The sequence below is a fragment of the Ictalurus punctatus genome, chromosome 16 (assembly GCF_001660625.3).
Source record: "Ictalurus punctatus breed USDA103 chromosome 16, Coco_2.0, whole genome shotgun sequence".
NCBI lineage: Eukaryota > Metazoa > Chordata > Actinopteri > Siluriformes > Ictaluridae > Ictalurus > Ictalurus punctatus.
The window spans coordinates 4,003,430-4,027,746 of NC_030431.2; the positions used below are offsets into that span (position 1 = coordinate 4,003,430).

A 24,317-nucleotide genomic window follows, 5' to 3' on the forward strand; every position below is an offset into this window, starting at 1 on the left:
TCCTTAAATCTGGTTGTGGTGTTCCTATCAGTGTTATTATTTAAATTTGATCTCTTCTTTATACCATTTCATTTCTTTGCAATTTTATTCATTTTTATAAGCTGCTATTATGTTGCCAGTAAATATATCTTTGTTTCCATATTGATACTTTGTTTTTGGACTAGCTGATCATTGTGAAATCCACTTTGTCCATTTACATACACAACGTCAATGACCTTCCAATTTCTTCATAAATTGAATAGATTATTTGACACTCACTGTGATGTTTACTGCAACTCTCAGTGTCAAAAGTGCTCTTTGTGATTTGTTGGATACTATATATGCTGCAGGCACATGCCATTTTGAATGCAAGTCCACAGCAAATGCTTATAACCATCACAATCCTGTTTCTTTATAGCAAAATGTCACAGTATGTTTCACAATTCGTACTACAGATGTGGTGCAGTACTTTGTATGGTTCAGATTAGTCTTCAGTTCATTGCATATACTGATTCATCACACTGGGTTGTACATTTTAGTTATTTTGTCGCACACTGACCACTGACTTGATGCAGTGATTTCTCTATGCCTCAGCAGCCCAACTTGTTAGCACACTGTCATTCTGCTTTTTAGGTGTGACATCTACTGCATTACAAAATTACTACTTTTATATACTTTTATACTATTAAATAACTCCATTTAATATTTTTCCTATGATTATGTTGGTGAGGTGAGTGATTGCTCAGATGTCCATGCAGAAAAATGCTGTCCAACTAAACTGAGCCTCGTCTCTTCTTTTCATCAAAATATTTAGGTGAAAACATAAAGTCTTTCTCAGTTAGGAAGAATTATAATGTTGAATATTTTTCTCTACATGTTTATGATGTAACATGAGACTCATTTTGAGGGTTATCAGAATACTTGAACAATTTAATTTGTTTTAAAGGACAGAATACTTTTTTTTGTTATTTATCTAACCAGTACGATGTCTGTAGAACCACTGCTTTGGACCTTTGGACAGTGGTTTGCAGCTGGATGAGAGTTTAGTCTTTCAAAGGCACCAGAAACAATCCAGCAGTTTATCAACGCGACTTTTTCCTTTGTTTCGACATTACTGGAAAACTGGAGACAATTCATAAGAAACGGTTCAATAAAACTGTAATAACTGAAAAATACTCAGAGTGTCGCTCTTTAGCTGTAGGAAACAGAGGGATCCCCACACGATCCTTCTTTTAAATATGTACTCAGAGGTCGGTCTTGCAGCAAAAACAAAAAAACGATTACAGCGAGAGATAACAGCCATTCTTAGGAAACACATACGCAGGCATCGAACATCTCTTTTTGTACAGCTTTATTCTCGACATATTTTGAAGTCGTGACGATGTCATCAAGCTTTGGGAGTATGAAGAATAGAGCTGTTTCGTGTGTATTATTAGGATTTTTCTCAGCTCTCTTCTTCAATCAGAGCGCCGTTTGTGGAGATTTGAGCTACACAGTACAGGAGGAAACGAAACATCGGTATGTTATTGGAAACATTGCAAAGGATCTCGGAATAGATGCTATAAAATTAAAAACACGAAATGCCCGAGTTGAAACAGAGGATAGCAGCAAGCGGTATGTGGATATTAATTTTAATACTGGAGAATTGATTGTTTCAGAGACAATAGACCGGGAAAAGCTTTGTGGTTCGAGACTAAACTGCATCCTGAATTATGAGCTCGTCTTAGAAAATCCGCTGGAACTACATCGCATTTCTCTGAATATTCAGGATATTAATGACAATGCGCCAAAATTTCTTAATGAGCGCATAAACCTAGAAATTCACGAGTCCGCTGATAAAGGGCAGCGCTTCCGTTTGGATGAAGCTCACGATTCTGATATCGGACAAAACGGAGTCAACGAGTATTCGATGAAGATGAACGACCGTTTCGTTTTGTCTGTACAAGAAAATAAAAATGGACGGAAATACGCAGAGCTTGTGTTGGAGAAAGAGCTGGATCGCGAACAACAGAAGGATATTGACTTGATTCTTACCGCAGTGGATGGCGGGATTCCTCAGAGATCAGGGACTGCTGTTATACACATCACTGTGCTAGATGCTAATGATAATGTTCCGGTGTTCAGTCAGCCTGTATATAAAGTCGTTTTAGCTGAAAACGCACCGATCGGAACAGAAGTCGTGACTGTGAGCGCAGAAGATGCAGATGAAGGAGCAAACGGTGCAGTCACTTATGAATTCAGTCACATTCCGGATAACGCAGCACAGTTATTTACTATTGCTAAACTAACAGGACAAATTAAGGTAAATGGCGATATCGACTATGAAGACGAAAAGTATTATGAAATTGGAGTCCAGGCTAAAGATGGATCTGGGTTAGCGTCGACTGCAAGTGTTATTATAGATATTACTGATGTCAATGACAATGCTCCTAAAATTATTCTGAAATCTTTAAATAATCCTCTAGCTGAGAATGTTATTGTGGGCACTGACGTGGCCATTATTAATGTTCAGGATAAAGATTCAGGAGATAATCGACAGATCCGTTGTTCAATTCAGGGGAATGTTCCTTTTAAATTAAATCCATCGATCAAGAATTATTTTTCATTGGTAACCACAAGCATGCTGGATCGAGAGATGGAAGAAGATTACAATATAACTATTATTGCTACTGATGGAGGCTTTCCACCTTTATCCTCATCCATGACTATTCATCTATCTGTATCAGATATGAATGACAATCCTCCTGTATTTGAACAGCAATCCTACACTGCATATGTGATGGAAAATAACAAACCAGGAACATCTATTAGTTCTGTTACTGCAACAGACCCAGACTGGAGACAGAATGGTACAGTACTGTATTCTCTGGTACCCAGTGAGATAAATGGTATTGCAGTGTCCTCATTATTATCCATTAACTCAGATACAGGAGTGATCCATACTGTGAGGTCATTTGACTATGAAAAGTTCAGAAACTTTAAAGTCCAGGTTGTAGCCAGAGACAATGGTTCTCCTCCACTCAGCAGCAACGTGACTGTGAGTGTGTTCATATCAGATGAGAATGATAACTCTCCACAGATATTATACCCTGCTCCAGAGGGAAAGTCTTTAATGACTGAGATGGTCCCTAAAGCTGCTCTGTCTGGCTCTCTGGTCTCCAAAGTGATCGCTGTGGATGCTGACTCTGGACAGAACGCGTGGCTGTCCTATCAGATTGTCAAATCTACTGATCCGGGACTTTTCACTATCGGCCCCCATAGTGGAGAGATCAGGGCTCAGAGGGACATTACTGAATCTGACAGCATGAAACAGAACCTTGTTATCTCAGTGAAAGATAACGGACAGCCGCCTCTCTCTGCTACCTGTTCTGTATATTTACTGATTTCTGATAATCTTGCTGAAGTTCCAGAACTTAAAGACATGACTTATGAGGAGAGCAATTCCAAACTGACTTTTTATTTGATCATCGCGCTAGTTTCCGTGTCCACCTTTTTTCTGACTTTCATTATTCTGATCCTGGCTGTGAGGTTTTGCCACAGGAGAAAGCCCAGACTGTTGTTTGATGGAGCAGTCGCCATTCCCAGCGCATATCTCCCTCCTAACTATGCAGAGGTGGAGGGAGCTGGAACTCTCCGCAGTTCTTACAATTATGACACGTATCTAACAACAGGATCCCGCACCAGTGACTTCAAGTTCATCACATCTTACAATGACAGTACACTTACTGCTGGTGGAACTCTGAAAATGGGCCAGAATGAAACATTAGCTGCAAGCTTGATTACACTTAACAATGACGATGAGGTGAGGAAACGTCATTCTGTTCTTATGTCAGATTCATAAGCACATTTATTCATAGTTGTGGTGGCATCAAAATGGAATTTTAATGCAATTTCTTCTTAATTCAGCAGAATGCATTTTTTCCATGTTCAAACTAGTATTGAGAATAATGTGTCTCATTCTGGTTCAGATGTAGATTTTATTTCATGATCATATAGGTAATGGCATCTGATTTTGGTCAATTTTGCATCAACCATGTTTTCAACAGTATACTGTATACCTAAAAAATAGAAAGGGGAGTGGGAAGTGAGTTGTGGATCAATAAGTGTCCTTGTGGTGTTTTTCTTATTTGTTCCTATTTCTTTTTTGACTTGATTTTGGTCTTTTCTTGCTGCAGATATTTATTCCTGTTTTCCTTGCTTCTAAACCAAACTCTGTTTTGGAGATTAAGTGTGTTGGGGATACACACATATTTCCATTTTGGTATTGATGTCAAGGCCACTGGCAGCACAGAATACACTTTACCCAGAGCTTTTGAAATAGTCTATAAACTCATCAATGTCATATGTGGTTGAGGACATGATAGTTTTTGTTTTGTTTTGTTGAACTTCTGGTTTTTTTTTGTAACATGGAAAGATGTTGTGTGCTTGGACTCCCCTATCAGCTCCTTTAATTCAAATGCATCAGTACATTAGTGTATTGTTCTCTGTGCTGTGGCACATTACTTTGTAATGTTTGCTGGATATTACAGATGTTCATTTCTGCCTTATATATATATATATATATATATATATATATATATATATATATATATATATATATATATATATATATATATATATATATATATAGTCATTTTAAAGCTCACATGTGAACAAACACATATGCTCATACCACTACCTTCTCTAATGTGTGTGTGTGTGTGTGTGTGTGTGTGTGTGTGTGTGTGTGTGTGTGTGTGTGTGTGTTCATGTAATAAGTGTAAGAGCTGAAACTAATCTCAACATAGCGACTGAATGAGAGCTGTCCCTGGCACTAAAACACGCTTCTCCTCTGTTTACTCTGTTTTCCTGCTTAGGTTAGGACACTTTAAATGTAAATGTTAATTTGCTTGTCACATACATAAATCATACATTAATTAAAAAATGAATAAAAATTTAAATATTAAACAACAACAGCAACAACAACAACAACAATAATAATAATAATAATAATAATAATAATAATAATATGATTAGTTTTATTAACAACAAGAACAACAAGAACAATAATAATAAGGCATGTTACAATAATACTAATAATTGTATACAGCAATAATAATAAGGAATAAACAATATTATAACGTAAAAAAACAATATAATAACGTATAAAGGTATAAACAATAAAGTATAAACAATAATAATAAGGCACTCCAATTTATGTTTTCGTCTTACATCTCAAAACAGCTGTGCAGCAGGTTGCCTTGAAACTTTAAATTAAGTCAACTTTTCATTTTTTACACTGTGTGTTTAGCAACTGTTCTTTCAGGTCATTTATTATTTCTCACGCAGTGCAGCACAAAAAAAAAAAAAAAAAAAAAAAAAAAAAAGACAAGAAAAAAAAAACATTTGATGTTGTTATAGTCGGTAAATTATATCCAAAGTCAAAAAGAGCCGAAAGGGTGAATACTATATGCTTACATTCCATAAATATTTGGCTTTTGTATACTTGTAGTAAAAACAATATACACAAAGCGTCGCTGTTCACCATCACATCCACGTAGTGTGGAAATTTCCTCCCACCTTTGAAATATTCATCTGCAGACATCAGTGACGCCAAGAGCAAGCTGACCACAAAATGGAGTAATCGAATCGTTCTCTTCCAGGAAAGATTTTTTGGCAAATGTTGTAGACTAAATCAATACAACAACGTTAGGTTGAATTATTCGGGAATGAGAATTTGAATTCTGAAGATATGGGACGCAGGAAGCTTTCAGTTCTGCTGTCTACTCTCCTCACATCAGTGCTCCTTTTCTTTCTTTTCCCCGCTGCACGAGGAGATCTGAGCTATTCTGTTCCAGAGGAAACCAGGCGTCAGTATGTGGTCGGAAATATTGCAAAAGACGTCGGAGTCGGAGCTCAAAGTTTATCAGCGCGTAAGGCGCGAATAAACACTGAAGAGAGCAGTAAACGGTACATCGACATAAATCTGAATTCTGGAGATTTGATCGTAGTGGAGAGAATCGACAGAGATATGCTTTGTGGTTCAAGAATTACCTGCATCTTAAATTATGAGCTCGTTTTGTCCAATCCGCTTGAGGTGCATCGCATTTCTGTGAATATTCAGGATATTAATGACAATGCGCCTAAATTTGCTAATGATCGCATTTCTTTTGAAATCCAGGAGTCCGCTGATAAAGGGCAGCGCTTCCGTTTGGATGAAGCTCATGATTATGATATCGGACAAAACGGAGTTAATGGATATTCGCTAGAAAAGAACGACCATTTCGTTTTGTCTGTACAAGAAAATAAAAATGGACGGAAATACGCAGAGCTTGTGTTGGAGAAAGAGCTGGATCGCGAACAACAGAAAGATATTGACTTGATTCTTACCGCAGTGGATGGCGGGATTCCTCAGAGATCAGGGACTGCTGTTATACACATCTCTGTGCTAGATGCTAATGACAATATCCCGGTGTTCAGTCAGCCTGTATATAAAGTCGTTTTAGCTGAAAACGCACCGATAGGAACAGAAGTCGTTACTGTGAGCGCAGAAGATGCAGATGAAGGAGCAAACGGCGAAGTTTCATATGAATTTAGCCATATAGCTCATAATGCAGTACAATTATTTACTATTGATAAACTCACTGGACAAATTAAGGTAAATGGAGTTATTGATTATGAAGAGGAAAAGTATTATGAATTTGGAGTCCAGGCTAAAGATGGATCTGGGTTAGCATCGTCTGCAAGTGTTATTATAGATGTTACTGATGAAAACGACAATGCTCCAAAGATTATTCTAACATCTTTAAACAATCCTGTACTGGAGAACACTATTGTAGGCACTGAAGTAGCCATTATTAATGTTCAGGATAAAGACTCTGGTGATAACAGACAGATTCATTGTTCAATTCAGGGAAATGTTCCTTTTAAATTAAATCCATCTATTAAGAACTATTTTTCTCTAATTAACACAAACCCCCTCGATCGAGAGACAGAGGCAGATTATAATATAACAATCACTGCTACTGATGGAGGCTCTCCAACTTTATCCTCATCCATGACTATTCATCTATCTGTATCAGACATCAATGACAATCCTCCTGTATTTGAACAGCAATCCTACACTGCATATGTGATGGAAAATAACAAACCAGGCACCTCTATTTGTTCTGTTACTGCAAGAGACCCAGACTGGAGGCAGAACGGTACAGTGCTGTATTCTCTGGTACCCAGTGAGATAAACGGTGTTGCAGTGTCCTCATTATTATCCATTAACTCAGATACAGGAGTGATCCATGCTGTGAGGTCATTTGACTATGAAAAGTTCAGAAACTTTAAAGTCCAGGTTGTAGCCAGAGACAATGGTTCTCCTCCACTCAGCAGTAACGTGACTGTGAGTGTGTTCATATCAGATGAGAATGATAACTCTCCACAGATATTATACCCTGCTCCAGAGGGAAAGTCTTTAATGACTGAGATGGTCCCTAAAGCTGCTCTCTCTGGCTCTCTGGTTTCCAAAGTGATCGCTGTGGATGCTGACTCTGGACAGAACGCATGGCTGTTCTATCAGATTGTCAAATCTACTGATCCGGGACTTTTCACTATCGGTCTCCATAGTGGAGAGATCAGGGCTCAGAGGGACATTACTGAATCCGACAGCATGAAACAGAACCTTGTTATCTCGGTGAAAGATAACGGTCAGCCGCCTCTCTCTGCTACCTGTTCTGTATATTTACTGATTTCTGATAATCTTGCTGAAGTTCCAGAACTTAAAGACATGACTTATGAAGAGAGCAATTCCAAACTGACTTTTTATTTGATCATCGCGCTAGTTTCCGTGTCCACCTTCTTTCTGACTTTCATTATTGTGATCCTGGCTGTGAGGTTTTGCCACAGGAGAAAGCCCAGACTGTTGTTTGATGGAGCAGTCGCCATTCCAAGTGCGTATCTCCCTCCCAACTATGCAGAGGTGGAGGGAGCTGGAACTCTCCGCAGTTCTTACAATTATGACACATATCTAACAACAGGATCACGCACCAGTGACTTCAAGTTCATCACATCTTACAATGACAGCACACTTTCTGCTGGTGGAACTCTGAAAATGGGCCAGAATGAAACGTTAGCTGCAAGCTTGATTACACTTAACAATGAAGATGAGGTGAGGAAACTTCATTCTGTTCTTATGTTAGATTCATAAGCACATTTATTCATAGTTGCGGTGGTGACATCAAAATGGAATTTTAGTGCAATTTCTTCTTAATTCACCAGAATGCATTTTTTTTCATGTTCTAACCAGTATTGAGAATAATGTGTCTCATTCTGGTTCAGATGTATATTTTATTTCATGATCATATAGGTAGTGGCATCTGATTTTGGTCAATTTTGCATTAACCATGTTTTCAACAGTATACTGTATACTTAAAAAAAGAAAGGGGAGTGGGAAGTGATTTGTTGATCAATAAGTGTCCTTGTGGTGTTTTTCTTATTTGATGCTATTTCTTTTTGGACTTGATTTTGGTCTTTTCTTGCTGCAGATATTTATTCCTGTTTTCCTTGCTTATAAACCAAACACTGTTTGTGGAGCTTAAGTGTGTTGGTGATACACACATACTTCCATTCTGGTATTGATGTCAAGGACAGTGGCTGCACTGAATACATCTTACTAAGAGCTTTTGAAATAGTCTATAAACTCCTCAATGTCATATGTGGCTGAGAACATGATAGTTTTTGTTTTGATTTGTTGAACTTCTGGTTATATTTTGGAATATGAAAAGATGTTGTGTGCTTGGTCTCCCCATCAGCCCTTTTAAGTCAAATACATCAGTGCATTAGTGTATTGTTCTCTGTGCTGTGGCAGGTTACTTTTTGATGTTCATTGGATATAACATGTTAATTTCTGCCTTGTTTATTTATTTATTTATTTATTTATTGTCATTTTAAAGCTAACATGTGAACAAACACATATGCTCATACCACTACGTTCACTAATGTGTGTGTGTGTGTGTGTGTGTGTGTGTGTGTGTGTGTGTGTGTGTGTGTGTGTGTGTGTGTGCGTGCGTGTGTGAGTGTGCGCGTGTGTGTGTGTGTGTGTGTGTGTGTGTGTGTGTGTGTGTATGTGTGTGTGTGGGTGTTTTCATGTAACAAGTGTAAGAGCTGAAACTAATCTCAACAGAGCGACTGCATGAGAGCTGTCCCTGGTGCTGAAACACGCTTCTCCTCTGTTTACTCTGCTTTCCTGCTTAGGTTAGGACACTTCAAATGTAAATGTTAATTTACTTCGCTCATACATTAATAAAAAAAAAAGGAATAAAAATTAAATATTAAACAACAACAACAACAACAACAATAATAATAATAATAATAATAATAATAATAATAATAATAATAATAATAATAATAATAATAATGGTATTAGTATTACTATTAACAACAACAACAATAATGATAAAGTATGTTTTACTCCAATTTATCTTTTCGTCTTACATCTCAAAACAGCTGTGCAGCATCTTCCCTTGAAACTTTAAGTTAAGTCAAGTTTTCTTTTTTTTAGTGTGCATTTAGCAACGTTTCATCCAGATCAATTATTATTTCTCACACAGTGCAGCAAAAAATATAGAAGACACACACAAAAAAAATCCATTTGATGTTGTTATAATCGGTAAATTATCTCCACAGTCAAAAAGAGCCGAAAGGGTGAATACTATATGCTTACATTCCATAAATATTTGGCTTATATATACTTGTAGTAAACACAATATACTCAAAGCGTCGCTGTTCACCATCACATCCACGTAGTGTGGAGAATTTCCACCCACCTCTGAAATATTCATCTGCAGACATCAGTGACGCCAAGAGGAAGCTGGCCACAAAATGGAGTAATCGAATCGTTCTCTTCCAGGAAAGATTTTTTGGCAAATTTTGCGGACTACATCAATACAACAACGTTAGGTTGAATTATTCGGGAATGAGAATTTGAATTCTGAAGATATGGGACGCAGGAAGCTTTCAGTTCTGCTGTCTACTCTCCTCACATCAGTGCTCCTTTTCTTTCTTTTCCCCGCTGCACGAGGAGATCTGAGCTATTCTGTTCCAGAGGAAACCAGGCGTCAGTATGTGGTCGGAAATATTGCAAAAGACGTCGGAGTCGGAGCTCAAAGTTTATCAGCGCGTAAGGCGCGAATAAACACTGAAGAGAGCAGTAAACGGTACATCGACATAAATCTGAATTCTGGAGATTTGATCGTAGTGGATAGAATCGACAGAGATATGCTTTGTGGTTCAAGAATTACCTGCATCTTAAATTATGAGCTCGTTTTGTCCAATCCGCTTGAGGTGCATCGCATTTCTGTGAATATTCAGGATATTAATGACAATGCGCCTAAATTTGCTAATGATCGCATTTCTTTTGAAATCCAGGAGTCCGCTATAAAAGGGCAGCGCTTCCGTTTGGATGAAGCTCATGATTATGATATCGGACAAAACGGAGTTAATGGATATTCGCTAGAAAAGAACGACCATTTCGTTTTGTCTGTGGAAGGAAACACCGAGAGGGGTAAATACGCAGAGCTTGTGTTGGAGAAAGAGCTGGATCGCGAACACCAGAACGATATTGACTTGATTCTTACCGCAGTGGATGGCGGGATTCCTCAGAGATCAGGGACTGCTGTTATACACATCTCTGTGCTAGATGCTAATGATAATGTTCCGGTGTTCAGTCAGCCTGTATATAAAGTCGTTTTAGCTGAAAACGCTCCGATCGGAACAGAAGTCGTTACTGTGAGCGCAGAAGATGCAGATGAAGGAGCAAACGGTGCAGTCACTTATGAATTCAGTCGCATTACTAATAACGCAGCACAATTATTTTCTATTGATAAACTCACTGGACAAATTAAGGTAAGCGGAGTTATAGATTATGAGGAAGAAAAGAATTACGAAATTAGAGTTCAAGCCAAAGATGGATCTGGCTTAGCATCGACTGCAAGTGTTGCTATAGATATTACTGATGAAAACGACAATGCTCCAAAGATTATTCTAACATCTTTAAACAATCCTGTACTGGAGAACACTATTGTAGGCACTGAAATAGCCATTATTAATATTCAGGATAAAGACTCTGGTGATAACAGACAGATTCATTGTTCAATTCAAGGAAATGTTCCTTTTAAATTAAATCCATCTATTAAGAACTATTTTTCTCTAATTAACACAAATCCCCTGGATCGAGAGACAGAGGCAGATTATAATATAACCATCACCGCTACTGATGGAGGCTCTCCACCTTTATCCTCATCCATGACTATTCATCTATCTGTATCAGACATCAATGACAATCCTCCTGTATTTGAACAGCAATCCTACACTGCATATGTGATGGAAAATAGCAAACCAGGAACCTCTATTAGTTCTGTTACTGCAAGAGACCCAGACTGGAGACAAAACGGTACAGTACTGTATTCTCTGGTACCCAGTGAGATAAACGGTGTTGCAGTGTCCTCATTATTATCCATTAACTCAGATACAGGAGTGATCCATGCTGTGAGGTCATTTGACTATGAAAAGTTCAGAAATTTTAAAGTCCAGGTTGTAGCCAGAGACAATGGTTCTCCTCCACTCAGCAGCAACGTGACTGTGAGTGTGTTCATATCAGATGAGAATGATAACTCTCCACAGATATTATACCCTGCTCCAGAGGGAAAGTCTTTAATGACTGAGATGGTCCCTAAAGCTGCTCTCTCTGGCTCTCTGGTTTCCAAAGTGATCGCTGTGGATGCTGACTCTGGACAGAACGCATGGCTGTTCTATCAGATTGTCAAATCTACTGATCTGGGACTTTTCACTATCGGCCCCCATAGTGGAGAGATCAGGGCTTCGAGGGACATTACTGAATCTGACAGCATGAAACAGAACCTTGTTATCTCAGTGAAAGATAACGGACAGCCACCTCTCTCTGCTACCTGTTCTGTATATTTACTGATTTCTGATAATCTTGCTGAAGTTCCAGAACTTAAAGACATGACTTATGAAGAGAGCAATTCCAAACTGACTTTTTATTTGATCATTGCGCTAGTTTCCGTGTCCACCTTCTTTCTGACTTTCATTATTGTGATCCTGGCTGTGAAGTTTTGCCACAGGAGAAAGCCCAGACTGTTGTTTGATGGAGCAGTCGCCATTCCCAGCGCGTATCTCCCTCCCAACTATGCAGAGGTGGAGGGAGCTGGAACTCTCCGCAGTTCTTACAATTATGACACGTATCTAACAACAGGATCCCGCACCAGTGACTTCAAGTTCATCACATCTTACAATGACAGCACTCTTACTGCTGGTGGAACTTTGAAAAGGAGCCAGAATGAAACGTTAGCTGCAAGTTTGATTACACTTAACAATACAACTTATGATGATGAGGTGAGAAAACCGTGTCCTAAAAACAGAATACAGTTTTTTCTGCATTTTGTTACCCGTGATAAGAATAATGAGTCTGTTTTGGGGTACAGTTGTAATTTTTTAAAAATGGTAATTGATCTACGTTTGGTAAGCATCTACGTTTTGTAAATATGGGATCAGGCATGCTTGCAACATTATGCTGGTTACTGAAAAAAATTAACAGGAGTGGGAAGAGTGTTATAGATGTATAAATGCCCTTGTATTTATGTCATTGATTGTTTTTGTTACTACAAACATTTATTCACTGTTTTCCTTGCTACTAAACCAAAGTCTGATTGTTTTTGGTGGAGCTTAACAGTTTTGGGCTATACACAGATATTCCCATTTTGGTATTGGCATCAAGGCCAGTGGCTACACTGAATACTTCATAATCAGAGCATTTGAAGTAATCTTTGAACTCCTCAATGTCATTCGTGGCTAAGGACATAATGGTATTCATTTGGCTTTGTTGAACTTCTGGATATATTTTAGAATACGGGGAAATATGTGCTTGGATGACCCAAGCAGTACTCTCCTGAATACACAATACGCCCTTTTAAGTGAAATATATGAGTGCATTAGTGTATTGTACTGTGTGCTGTGGAAGGTTACTTTTTTATGTTTGCTGGATATTTCAGATGTTACTTTCTGCCATATTTATTTCTTTAGGGTTTTTTTTTTAAACTCATTTTAAAGCTCAGATATGAAAGAGAAAAACATATGCTGTCACCACTGCTTTGTCAAATGTGTTTTCTGTCTAAAACATCTTCATATCTCTTACAATGACAATACTTTCACTTCTGGTGGTACTCTTCAAGGGTGTTACCTGGACTATAAATCATATGAGGCGGAGTCCAGATTCTTCTCTATAACTTTTAAAAACATACTCCTAAATGACTGTTTCCATGCATTTTTTTTCTTGCATGTGAGGGATAAAGCTTAGAAAATATCATCACTGAAGAAGGAAGGAAGATTATAAGTTCAGTTCGGATGTTCCCTGTTGCCTCGTGCAACATTCGCTGTCCTCTGTTTAGGTCTCCCTCATCTTTAATGTCTATGTTATCTGCTTCTTCTGTCTCCTTTCCTTCTCTATCTCCTGTTCTCTCTTCCTTCACTATCCTCTCTGGCTTATCTGTAATTGTATCAGTAAACACATTCAATTATGGTCAATTCTCAATTTCAACATTCTTAGCTAATAGCCTAAAGTTTTGTTTTATGTAAACTGTGGTAACTTTACCTTCAATGTATGACATGATCAGACAAAAAGTTGGATTTATCATTTAATTTGCCTCAGGTGTTATCAATGTTTTCAGGACTACCAGGCTGATAAAATATAAAACGTTTTGACTGTCTACCATGAGACTAGTCGAGTTTGGTGTCACTAGCCAAGGGGAGGCACAACTAAGCTCTCATTGTATTGGTTTGGCTGCTACAGCGCCATGCAAAGTATATTAGCTGTCCTTATGCTCTGCTCGTATCATGTTCACGTAACCTGGAACTCATATGGACATTTACACATCTTGTTTTCCTGCTCAGCATGAGAGGATGCTAGTGTTTCTGTTTCAGCCCATTTATTGCGAAAAAAATCATCGAATGGCCATTTTTCCCCTCACACTGACTGACAGACTGTGTGAGCTAGCATTTGGCAGAATGATGTCCTGTCAGCCAATAAGACATGTGTATTTCCATGTATTTTCCTGTATTTGCTATCTGATTGGTCTTGCCTACATTCGTCCATCCATCCATTCTATACCACTTATCCTTTTCAGGGTCATGGGGAACCTGGAGCCTACCCCAGGAAGTATCGGGCACAAGGCGGGGTATACCCTGGACAGGGTGCCAATCCATCGCAGGGCACAGTCACATATACATTCACACACTCATTCATACACACCGGACACTTTAGACATGCCAATCAGCCTATCATGCATGTCTTTGGACTGGGGGTGGAAACCAGAGTACCCGGAGAAAACCCCCGCAGCACGGGGAGAACATGCAAACTCTGCACACACAGGGCAATGGTGTTAATCGAACACCCGACCCTGGTGGTGTGAGGCAAACATGCTAACCACTAAGCCTGCCTCCATTCACTGAAGATAAAATACAACACTCCGTTCACTGAAGATTACATACAAATTACAACACTGCCGTCTTCTTTTACTGACAATCAGTTACGTAGTGACAAACTGCTCCAAGTGGAGAATTATTCTTGGCTAAAGAAAAGATTGTAGGTGCTATAGCCCCAAATGTCCAGGCCAGGTTATAGCCCTGGTACACTTAAACTGGGCCAAAATTACCTCTGTAGCTTATATACAAGTGATAAAGATACCAATGAGCTGAAGCATTAAAACATTTGTCTGGTTTATTGGCAGTTTGTAACAAATTATCAGTTGTCTACTTAGTGTTGCTCATCACAGTCATAGTAATATCTTGATGAGATGTTTATCTATCTATCTATCTATCTATCTATCTATCTATCTATCTATCTATCTATCTATCTATCTATCTGTTGTTGCATCATTCATTTCCTTAATTATTAATTAATTTAACATTACTTTGTGAATACTCTTCAATATTGAACCTGTATGCTTTGGACATGTAATTTACTATATGGACAACTAAAATATTTTATTATTTGAAAAGATGTCACATACTACCACATTTATTCTATTATTATCCAATTCCCTAACAATTTTGTGTTCAAAATTCTCACTTTTCAGTATCTTGTGTTTTTTTGTGAAATGATGTCCCTATGTTTACATGTATAGTTGCTGGTTTTTAAACAGTCACCTACTATTAACTGTCTTCTTCGCTTTTGCATACATTCCTCTGATCTTGCTCTTATTGTTCATTTCCTGAGCAGGCCTAAATAAAGCAAGAAGAGGAGAAAAAAATATGTAGAATATTACACTAACCTTTTTTCCTTTTTCTTTGTGTTTTTTGTGTCTTTTTCATGCTCTCTCCAACTGGATCACTTGTTTTGTGCTTCACAAGGTAAGGACTAATCTTTATTTGTCTATTATTGTGGTTTTGTGAATCATGATTTGTTTATTTAAATTTTTTTAACTGACGTTTTATGTCATAAAATCAAAACTGAACATTTTCTAGGAGACATCAACTACATAAACATGTGATCTGTTCATCACACTGCATGTGCATTTGTGGTTCAGGTGTTTCCTTTTGTCACCTACAAGTAATGTCACACAAGTTTAATGATAAAATGTTTGAGCACACTTTGTATTAAGCATTTCTTCTACCTGTACTGTTACACATAAACTACATACACTGTTATTGATGGATCACAGTATGTTATACATACAGATGTATAACATAGGTTTTGGCTTATACACAAACATAGCTTTAGCAAGACATGATGCCTCAGTTGTATGAAAATCTACTCAATTGAAGACTTTTGATATTTGTGTAATGGTAATTTGAATTAAGAAACATATACTGCCTCAGAAAAATAGTACTATGTATCTATTTCTCACCAGATTACACTGTGCCACAGTTTCTGAGTTATAGTATATATTAACTGAATGATAAGACAAGATTGTGTACAAGTCAGAAAGTAATTTGAACATTTTAGATTCCCAAACATTAGTTTTCCAGCATAACATTACATGTTACAGAATTTGTTTTTGTATGTCAGTAAACAAAGCAGCATATTAAGTAGTTAACCACTTTTCAGACAAAAAACCATAATGAATGCTGCTGGGTTTTGCTGCAAAAATTAGAAGCAGATGCAACAGTCAAAGTCTCCAGAACAAGTCCAAGATGCTCAGTAAAACATACAGCTCAGTTCCATATAAAACTGCACAAATTGTACCTGAGACTACTATTTTTTTATGACTCTGATGATATTCCACAATGATTTTGACTTTGTTTCATTTATTACTGTTTACTGATCTTTATAGTATTATTTTTAAATGTAGAAACATTTAATTTAATTGTTTTTAAAGGCATCTTTGCTCTACAGCAGTTCTTTGCATGTGCCTAAAACTTTTGCACAGTACAGTATATCCTAAGAATCATATACGGAAACTGACTTGTCGAGTCATCTTTTTAATGTTCAAATTTTATCATATTAAAACTAATCTCATCCAGCAATGCAGGACTCACTTTGTGAAATCTCTATTTAGGAATCCCATGGTGATTATCTTTCACTAGATTTCGTAATTCCCTCAGATAACACATGCAAGAAAGTGGAACTAAACATAAAACCATGTGGAATATAGGTGTTTTGAATGAAACCAAGGGTCTTCTGCAACAATTATCACCATGAAAGGTGGTATATATAAAAACCAGGGTAAGTGTCTTTGATATGATGATGAAAAAATTGACATGAGTTTGGGGTTGATATGGTGCTGAATATGTTTCTTCTAATCAGTGTCACCAACAGTGTGTGCTAAAATGCACCCCAGACCATGATAAAGCAGCCTAACCAGTTACACTTCTGACACACTGCTTCATTTGTGAACCAAATCATCTCGATTTTGGACTGATTTTTTACCTGTACTGATTTTTACTTTCAGGATAATTTCTCATAAGACGTCATCTAACTGTAAAAATATTTGGTTTAGTCAAGTATTTAGCGAACTAGATTTATTTTTTTGTCATTTGAGTAAACTACATGTTTATAAGATAAGATTTCTTATCTCTTCCAATGAATTTTGACTTGGACAACTTCAAAAGTCCAGATCATTGGGCTAACAATATTCTTTTTAAACCAGAGTTACGTTTATATATCTATTAAAAGGTTGAACAAATTGTGTGCAGCTGTTAAGGAGAACGCCTGGGTTGAATAATTTGCGATTACAATCATTGAGTTGATTGCAGTCGATTGCAGTTAATAGACGATTCACAAATAAAAAGAATACACTTAGGCTTGGTCCATGCCAGATTTGGCATTTAGTATATGCTTCAACGGCTGATAAATTACTACTACTTCTGTCTGTATGTCAATATATGTCACTAACTTGACATATATTATGTCTACAAGCCATTTCACAATTTTCAAAAAGATGTTTTCTTTGTTGCTTCCTAGTGCGATGTTTTCAGCTTTTCGACTCTAAGTGCCGCTGTTGGTTAAGAAGTGCTGAACGTAGGAGCTGCAGGAGGGAATAGTGAATTGAAGAGCTCTGATATTGGACAGAAATACAGTGTTCTCTGAAGCATAAAAGACTGGGGTCAGCGATTGCGTTTCTTTTCTCAGAGTCGTTCCTTTATTGTAGTAGCACTACAGTCTCGTGTAAGGACTGATTTTAGTTCAATATGGCTTCAACGTGTTTCCGCTGTTGTTCTTTCAATCGTCGACAGATCATGTCGGAAATAAAATGGGTGACCGTGATTATTTTGCTCTTTGTTGACGGAATGGACGTTGTTTCTTGTCAAGCGAGATATTCAATCCCGGAGGAGACTCCAGAGGGATCATCCGTGGGTAACATCGCGAAGGATTTGGGAATACAGATAAGTAGACTTATTTCTGGAAAAGCTCGAGTTGTAACGAAGGGCAGCCAGCAATATGTCGAACTGAGCAGAGACAAAGGCACCCTCGTAGTGAAGGAGAGGATAGACCGAGAGGAGCTCTGCAAGCAAACAACGCCCTGCAGCTTCAGCTTTGATCTAATCATGGAAAACCCCATAGAACTGCATCGTGTTATCGTTGAAGTGCAGGATATAAATGACAATGCACCTTTATTTCCTAAAGGAACTGTTAATTTGCACATTAGCGAAAACACAGAAACTGGGGCACGATTTCCTTTAGACAGAGCTGTAGATTTGGATGTAGGAGTAAATAGTATTGAAACCTATTCTCTCAGACCTAACGATCATTTAAAATTGGTAATAAATAATGACGCTGATGGGGATAAACATGTAGAAATGATTTTAGAGCGTGAACTGGACCGAGAAGAACGCGATGAGCTAAAATTAGTTCTGACTGCATATGATGGAGGATCACCTAAAAAATCAGGTACAATGCAAATTCATATTTCTGTATTAGATGCGAATGATAATAAACCCGTATGTAAAGAAGCAGTGTATAAAGCAGAAGTGAAAGAAAATACTCCAGCTGGTACAGTCGTGACTGCCGTAAGCGCAACTGATGCTGACAAAGGTGTAAACGGTCTAGTCTCATATTCAATTGCTCAAGCAAGTAAAGAAGCTAGAAATGTGTTTGACATAAATCCGGACACTGGAATTATTAAAACGTTAAATACCTTAGATTACGAGAATAAAAGAAATTATCAATTAAATGTCAACGCAATGGATAAAGGAGGTCTTGCCGATACCTGTAAAATAATTATAGACGTAATTGATGAAAATGATAATTCTCCCTTTATACAGCTTATGTCATTTTCAAACATCATTGCAGAAAATTCTCCAATCGGTACAACCGTGGCTGTAATTAATGTAGAAGACGCAGATTCCGGTAAAAATGGGCTCGTGCAGTGTAAAATAAATGAAAATATACCATTTAAAATAGAATCGTCACTTTCTGATTATTATGCATTAATTACAGATGAAACTCTTGATCGAGAAACTATTGCTGAATACAACATAACCATTCTGGTATCCGATCAAGGAAGTCCTGCACGACACAATAACAAAACGATCAATGTTAAGATTTCCGATGTGAATGATAATCCACCCGTATTCAGTTCTGACGAGTATAAAACATTAGTTACTGAAAACAACTCTCCGGGTATGGCTGTTCTGACTGTAAAAGCAAGCGATGCTGACTGGGGACCAAATGCACGGCTGTCGTATTTTTTAGAGGATCGTAATATACAGGGCAACCCAGTGAGTTCTTTAGTCTCAGTAAATTCAGAGAGCGGGGTTATACATGCAATCAAGGCCTTTGATTACGAGCAAATGAAAACTTTCAGCTTTAATGTGACAACCCGAGACGGAGGGTCGCCTCCTTTAAGTTCTGAAGTCACAGTGACGATCATCGTTGAAGATCAGAATGACAACGCTCCTCAGGTTCTCTACCCAGTACAGACTGGTGGCTCTGTGGTGGCTGAGATTGTGCCTCGTTCAGCAGATGTCGGCTATCTGGTCACTAAAGTGGTGGCTGTTGATGTGGACTCTGGACAGAATGCCTGGCTCTCCTACAAACTCCAGAAAGCCACAGACAGGGCGCTGTTTGAAGTGGGAGCGCAGAATGGAGAGATACAAACTGTTCGCCAGGTCACTGATAAAGATGCTGTGAAGCAAAAGCTCACTGTAGTTGTGGAGGATAACGGACAGCCATCTCGCTCAGCTGTAGTGAACATCAATGTAGCTGTAGCGGACACTTTCCCTGAAGTGCTCTCAGAATTCACCGACTTTACGCACGCCAAACAATATAATGATGACCTCACCTTTTATTTAGTTTTAGCATTAGCTGCTGTTTCTTTCCTTTTCATCACAACTGTAGTAGTTATAATATCAGTAAAGATCTACAGGTGGAGACAATCGCGCGTCTTCTATCAGTCCAATCTCCCAGTTATTCCGTACTATCCACCCGGTTACGCAGACACAGGAGTTACTGGAACTCTGCCGCACATGTATAATTATGATGCTTGCATGACCACGGACTCGAGGAAGAGTGGCTGTAAATATTCTACACTTGGAGGACAAAGTGTTTTAGTGATGGACCCGAGTTTTACAGAAACTATGCAGCGCGCGATAAGAGAAAAAGAATTCCAGCATGACTCAGAGTCAACAGAAGTGGTAAGCAGCAAAGCTTTAAATCTCTAGCATGTCAACGTCTATTTGAAATATGTCTTGAAATGGCAATGTACGGGAGGTGATTGGTTTAAATATAGTTTACACGTTTTGACACGTATCTTAGTTATTGTCTTCTTAGCGAAACTCACCTTTACATTTATTACATTCATTCATTTAGCAGACGCTTTTATCCAATGAGACTTACAAATGACGAAAAACGGGCAAAGCGATATGTCAAGTGCAAAACAATACAAGTAGTGCTACAATACAAGATTTTTAAGTAAATCTTAAGAAAAGTGAGCAGAGTAGAGGTGTAAGGGCCAGTACAATGTTTTTGTTTGTTTGTTTGTTTGTTTGTTTGTTTTTTGAAGTCTATTAAATATCCCTTGTCTTTATTTAGACTCAGTAAAGTTTCACATTTCTTTCACTCGTCTTAAAGTAAAATTCACTTGTTTTACCACATCTTCTCAACAACCTATTTGTACACAAACATATTCTAATCGATTACGGTCAAAAGTTTGTGTTCTCTCATTCTAATAATTTTTTTCGAGCATCGCTTATCGCTACAAGGGGACTAGTATACCATCACTGAGCATGCGCAATAAGAACCAATGAGAAGAAGGAAATATATGCCAAATTAAATATCCACTTCACACAAGTAAATATAACAATAATATATGGATAAAAGCGTCTGCTAAATGAATAAATGTAAATAAATGTAACCAATAGATGTAAATAATGGAAATATGAAACAAGGCTCCTACAAGCAATAATAGCATAACTTACTGACTTATCTAAAAAGGTATTTCGTTTTTCCGTCTTAATGAGCATTCCAAACGCTCGTTCACAGTTGAGTGTTTAATATTATATTATTGCTTAATATACAATCTGTTTAAAAATAAGTTTGAAATAGAACTGAAGAGCTAATGTCCAGACATGACTGATATTTATATTTAATAACGTATATATTTTTGTTGTAAATTTTACCCTGCACACGGTTGCATCTTTATTTAACCTGTTTCAATTGGGTGACCTTGATTACACAAATACAGTTTTAATTTTTCCGTCTGCTGCGTTCATCTCCGTGGTACTGAATTAGCTCCAGTCTTACTCACTACCAATTTGAGCTGGTAATCTTTTATACACCACTGAGCTGTAGTGTTTCAACACTGCTGGTTTATCAGTGTGAGGTGTTCAAATTAAAGTTGAAATGCATTTACAACATTTGTAAAAGAAACTGTTTAGCTCTTTCTGGACATATACCAAACATATCCACGTTAGTGTTGGCAAGGTTTCATTGCTTGTTGTTTTAAAATGTGACGGCAAATTTGATTAGTCTGGTATATTTTATCTCTTTCCGTTTCAATCACAGATTACTATGAAAGCGTTTGCCATTAAACGTCTTTCCTAGTGTTTCATGATCATTTGGGATGTATGCTAAGGGACATATGGCTGTTACATACAAGTGCATCTTCAGCATTCATACTCTAAGGGCCGCTATTGGACAAGATTCGTGTAGAATGAAGCTGAAAACAACACAAAATCCCTCCTACTTACCGTTTTATTAACGAGGGAACAACGATTTATTTTTGCTGTTCTGACAAGAGCAGACTGCATCAGATTCTGCTTTTCCGTTACATGAAGCTTTACATTTCACAATTTTTCTATTTAACGATAATTAGAGGATCACGTCGCTGTCAGTATGGTTTATTTGCGCTCGTGTGTTGCTTCTCGGCATCGTCGGATGACTACAGCACCGCTAAAATGGCAGACTGTGTTTTTTATTTTCTGTGTTTACGGGATGGACTTCGTCTTTTGTCAAGCGCGATATTCAATTCCAGAGGAGACTCCAGAGGGATCATTTGTAGGCAACATGGCCAACGACTTGGGAATAGAGATAAGTAGACTTATTTCTGGAAAAGCTCGGGTTGTAACAAAGGGCGGCCGGCAATATGTCGAACTGAGCAGAGACAAAGGCACCCTCGTAGTGAAGGAGAGGATAGACCGAGAGGAGCTCTGCAAGCAAACAACGCCCTGCAGCTTCAGTTTTGATCTGATCATGGAAAACCCCATAGAACTGCACCGGGTGACTGTGGAGGTTCAAGATGTAAATGACAATGCACCTAAATTTCCTAAAGGTACTGTCAATTTACAAATTAGTGAGAACACAGAAACTGGGACGCAATTTCTTTTAGACAGCGCTGTAGATTTGGATGTAGGAGTAAATGGTATTGAAAGTTATTTGATTAGTCAGACGGATCATTTCAAGTTGAAAATAAATAATGAAGCTGACGGCAATAAAAATGTAGAAATGTTGCTGCAGCGCGAACTGGACCGAGAAGAAGGCGACGAGCTAAAATTAGTTCTGACTGCATATGATGGAGGATCACCTAAAAAATCAGGCACAATGCAAATTCATATTGCTGTATTAGATGTGAATGATAATGCCCCGGTGTGTAAACAATCAGTTTATAAAGCGGAAATCATAGAAAATTCCCCCATTGGTACAGTCGTGACTGCAGTAAGCGCCACTGATGCTGATGAAGGAATAAACGGTCTAGTCTCATATTCGATTGCTCAGGCAAGTGTAGAAGCCAGGAATGTTTTTGACATAAACACGGAAACAGGCACGATTACAACTTTACAACGTTTAGATTACGAGAACGAAATAGGTTATCAACTAAATATTAAGGCAATGGACAAAGGTGGGCTAAAAGTTATATGTAAAGTGATTATAGATGTTATTGATGAAAATGATCATTCTCCATCTATACAGCTTATGTCATTTTCAAACGTCATTCCAGAAAATTCTCCAATCGGAACAACCGTGGCTGTAATTAATGTAGAAGACGCAGATTCGGGTAAAAACGGGCTCGTGCAGTGTAAAATCAATGAAAACATACCGTTTAGAATAGAATCGTCGCTTTCTGATTACTATGCATTAATTACAGATGAAACTCTTGATCGAGAAAATATTCCTGAATACAACATAACCATTCTGGTATCCGATCAAGGAAGTCCTGCAAGACAGAATAACAAAACGATCAGTGTTAAAATTTCTGATGTGAATGACAATCCACCCGAATTCAGTTCTGACGAGTATAAAACATTTGTTACTGAAAACAACTCTCCGGGTGTGGCTGTGCTGACTGTAAAAGCGAGCGATACTGACTGGGGACCAAATGCACGGCTGTCGTATTTCATAGAGCATCGTAATATACAGGACAACCCAGTGAGTTCTTTTGTCTCAGTGAATTCAGAGAGCGGGGTTATACACGCAATCAAGGCCTTTGATTATGAGCAAATGAAAACTTTCAGCTTTAATGTGACTACCCGAGACGGAGGGTCGCCTCCTTTAAGTTCTGAAGTCACAGTGACAATCATCGTTGAAGATCAGAATGACAACGCTCCTCAGGTTCTCTACCCACTACAGACTGGTGGCTCTGTGGTGGCTGAGATTGTGCCTCGTTCAGCAGATGTCGGCTATCTGGTCACTAAAGTGGTGGCTGTTGATGTGGACTCTGGACAGAATGCCTGGCTCTCCTACAAACTCCAGAAAGCCACAGACAGGGCACTGTTTGAAGTGGGAGCGCAGAATGGAGAGATACGAACTGTGCGCCAGGTCACTGATAAAGATGCTGTCAAACAAAAGCTCACTGTAGTTGTGGAGGATAACGGACAGCCATCTCGCTCAGCTGTAGTGAACATCAATGTAGCTGTAGCGGACACTTTCCCTGAAGTGCTCTCAGAATTCACCGACTTTACGCACGCCAAACATAACGATGACCTCACCTTTTATTTAGTTTTAGCATTAGCTGCTGTTTCTTTCCTTTTCATCACAACTGTAGTAGTTATAATATCAGTAAAGATCTACAGGTGGAGACAATCGCGCGTCTTCCATCACTCCAATCTCCCAGTTATTCCGTACTATCCACCCGGTTACGCAGACACAGGAGTTACTGGAACGCTGCCGCACATGAATAATTATGATGCTTGTATGACCACGGACTCGAGGAAGAGTGGCTGTAAATATTCTACACTTGGAGGACAAAGTGTTTTAGTGATGGACCCGAGTTTTACAGAAACTATGCAGCGCGCGATGAGAGAAAAGGAATTCCAGCAAGACTCAGAGTCACCGGAAGTGGTAAGGGAATAATATTTCAATTTAAAGCATGTCAACGTTCATGTGAAATATGTCTTGAAACAACCATGTACGGGACATG

The 24,317-nt window shown here is 38.2% G+C and overlaps 2 protein-coding genes across 25 annotated transcripts in view; both read left to right on the plus strand.

The window, feature by feature from the left end:
• The window catches only part of LOC108276785 (protocadherin beta-16), a 210,794-nt gene that overhangs the window by 66,153 nt on the left and 120,324 nt on the right, over positions 1-24,317 (plus strand). The window contains exon 1 of one of the 24 annotated variants that reach the window (XM_047160945.2): positions 7-3,781. The exons of 20 other annotated variants lie outside the window; for them this stretch is intronic. In XM_047160945.2, the coding sequence (XP_047016901.1) occupies positions 1,361-3,781 (2,421 nt within the window). In that variant the 5' untranslated portion in view covers positions 7-1,360. 3 more of the 24 variants (XM_047160953.2, XM_053686776.1, XM_053686770.1) reach the window with 3 other exon arrangements.
• Positions 20,108-24,298, plus strand: LOC124629025 (protocadherin beta-16). Its single transcript, XM_047160977.2, has one exon. It carries the CDS (start codon positions 21,797-21,799, stop codon positions 24,248-24,250), a length of 2,454 nt encoding a protein of 817 aa, XP_047016933.1. The 5' UTR covers positions 20,108-21,796; the 3' UTR covers positions 24,251-24,298.

What these genes read in the sequence shown, in the direction of transcription:
- LOC124629025 (XM_047160977.2), top strand. Translation starts at nt 21,797, where the DNA reads ATGGTTTATTTGCGCTCGTGTGTTGCTTCTCGGCATCGTCGGATGACT.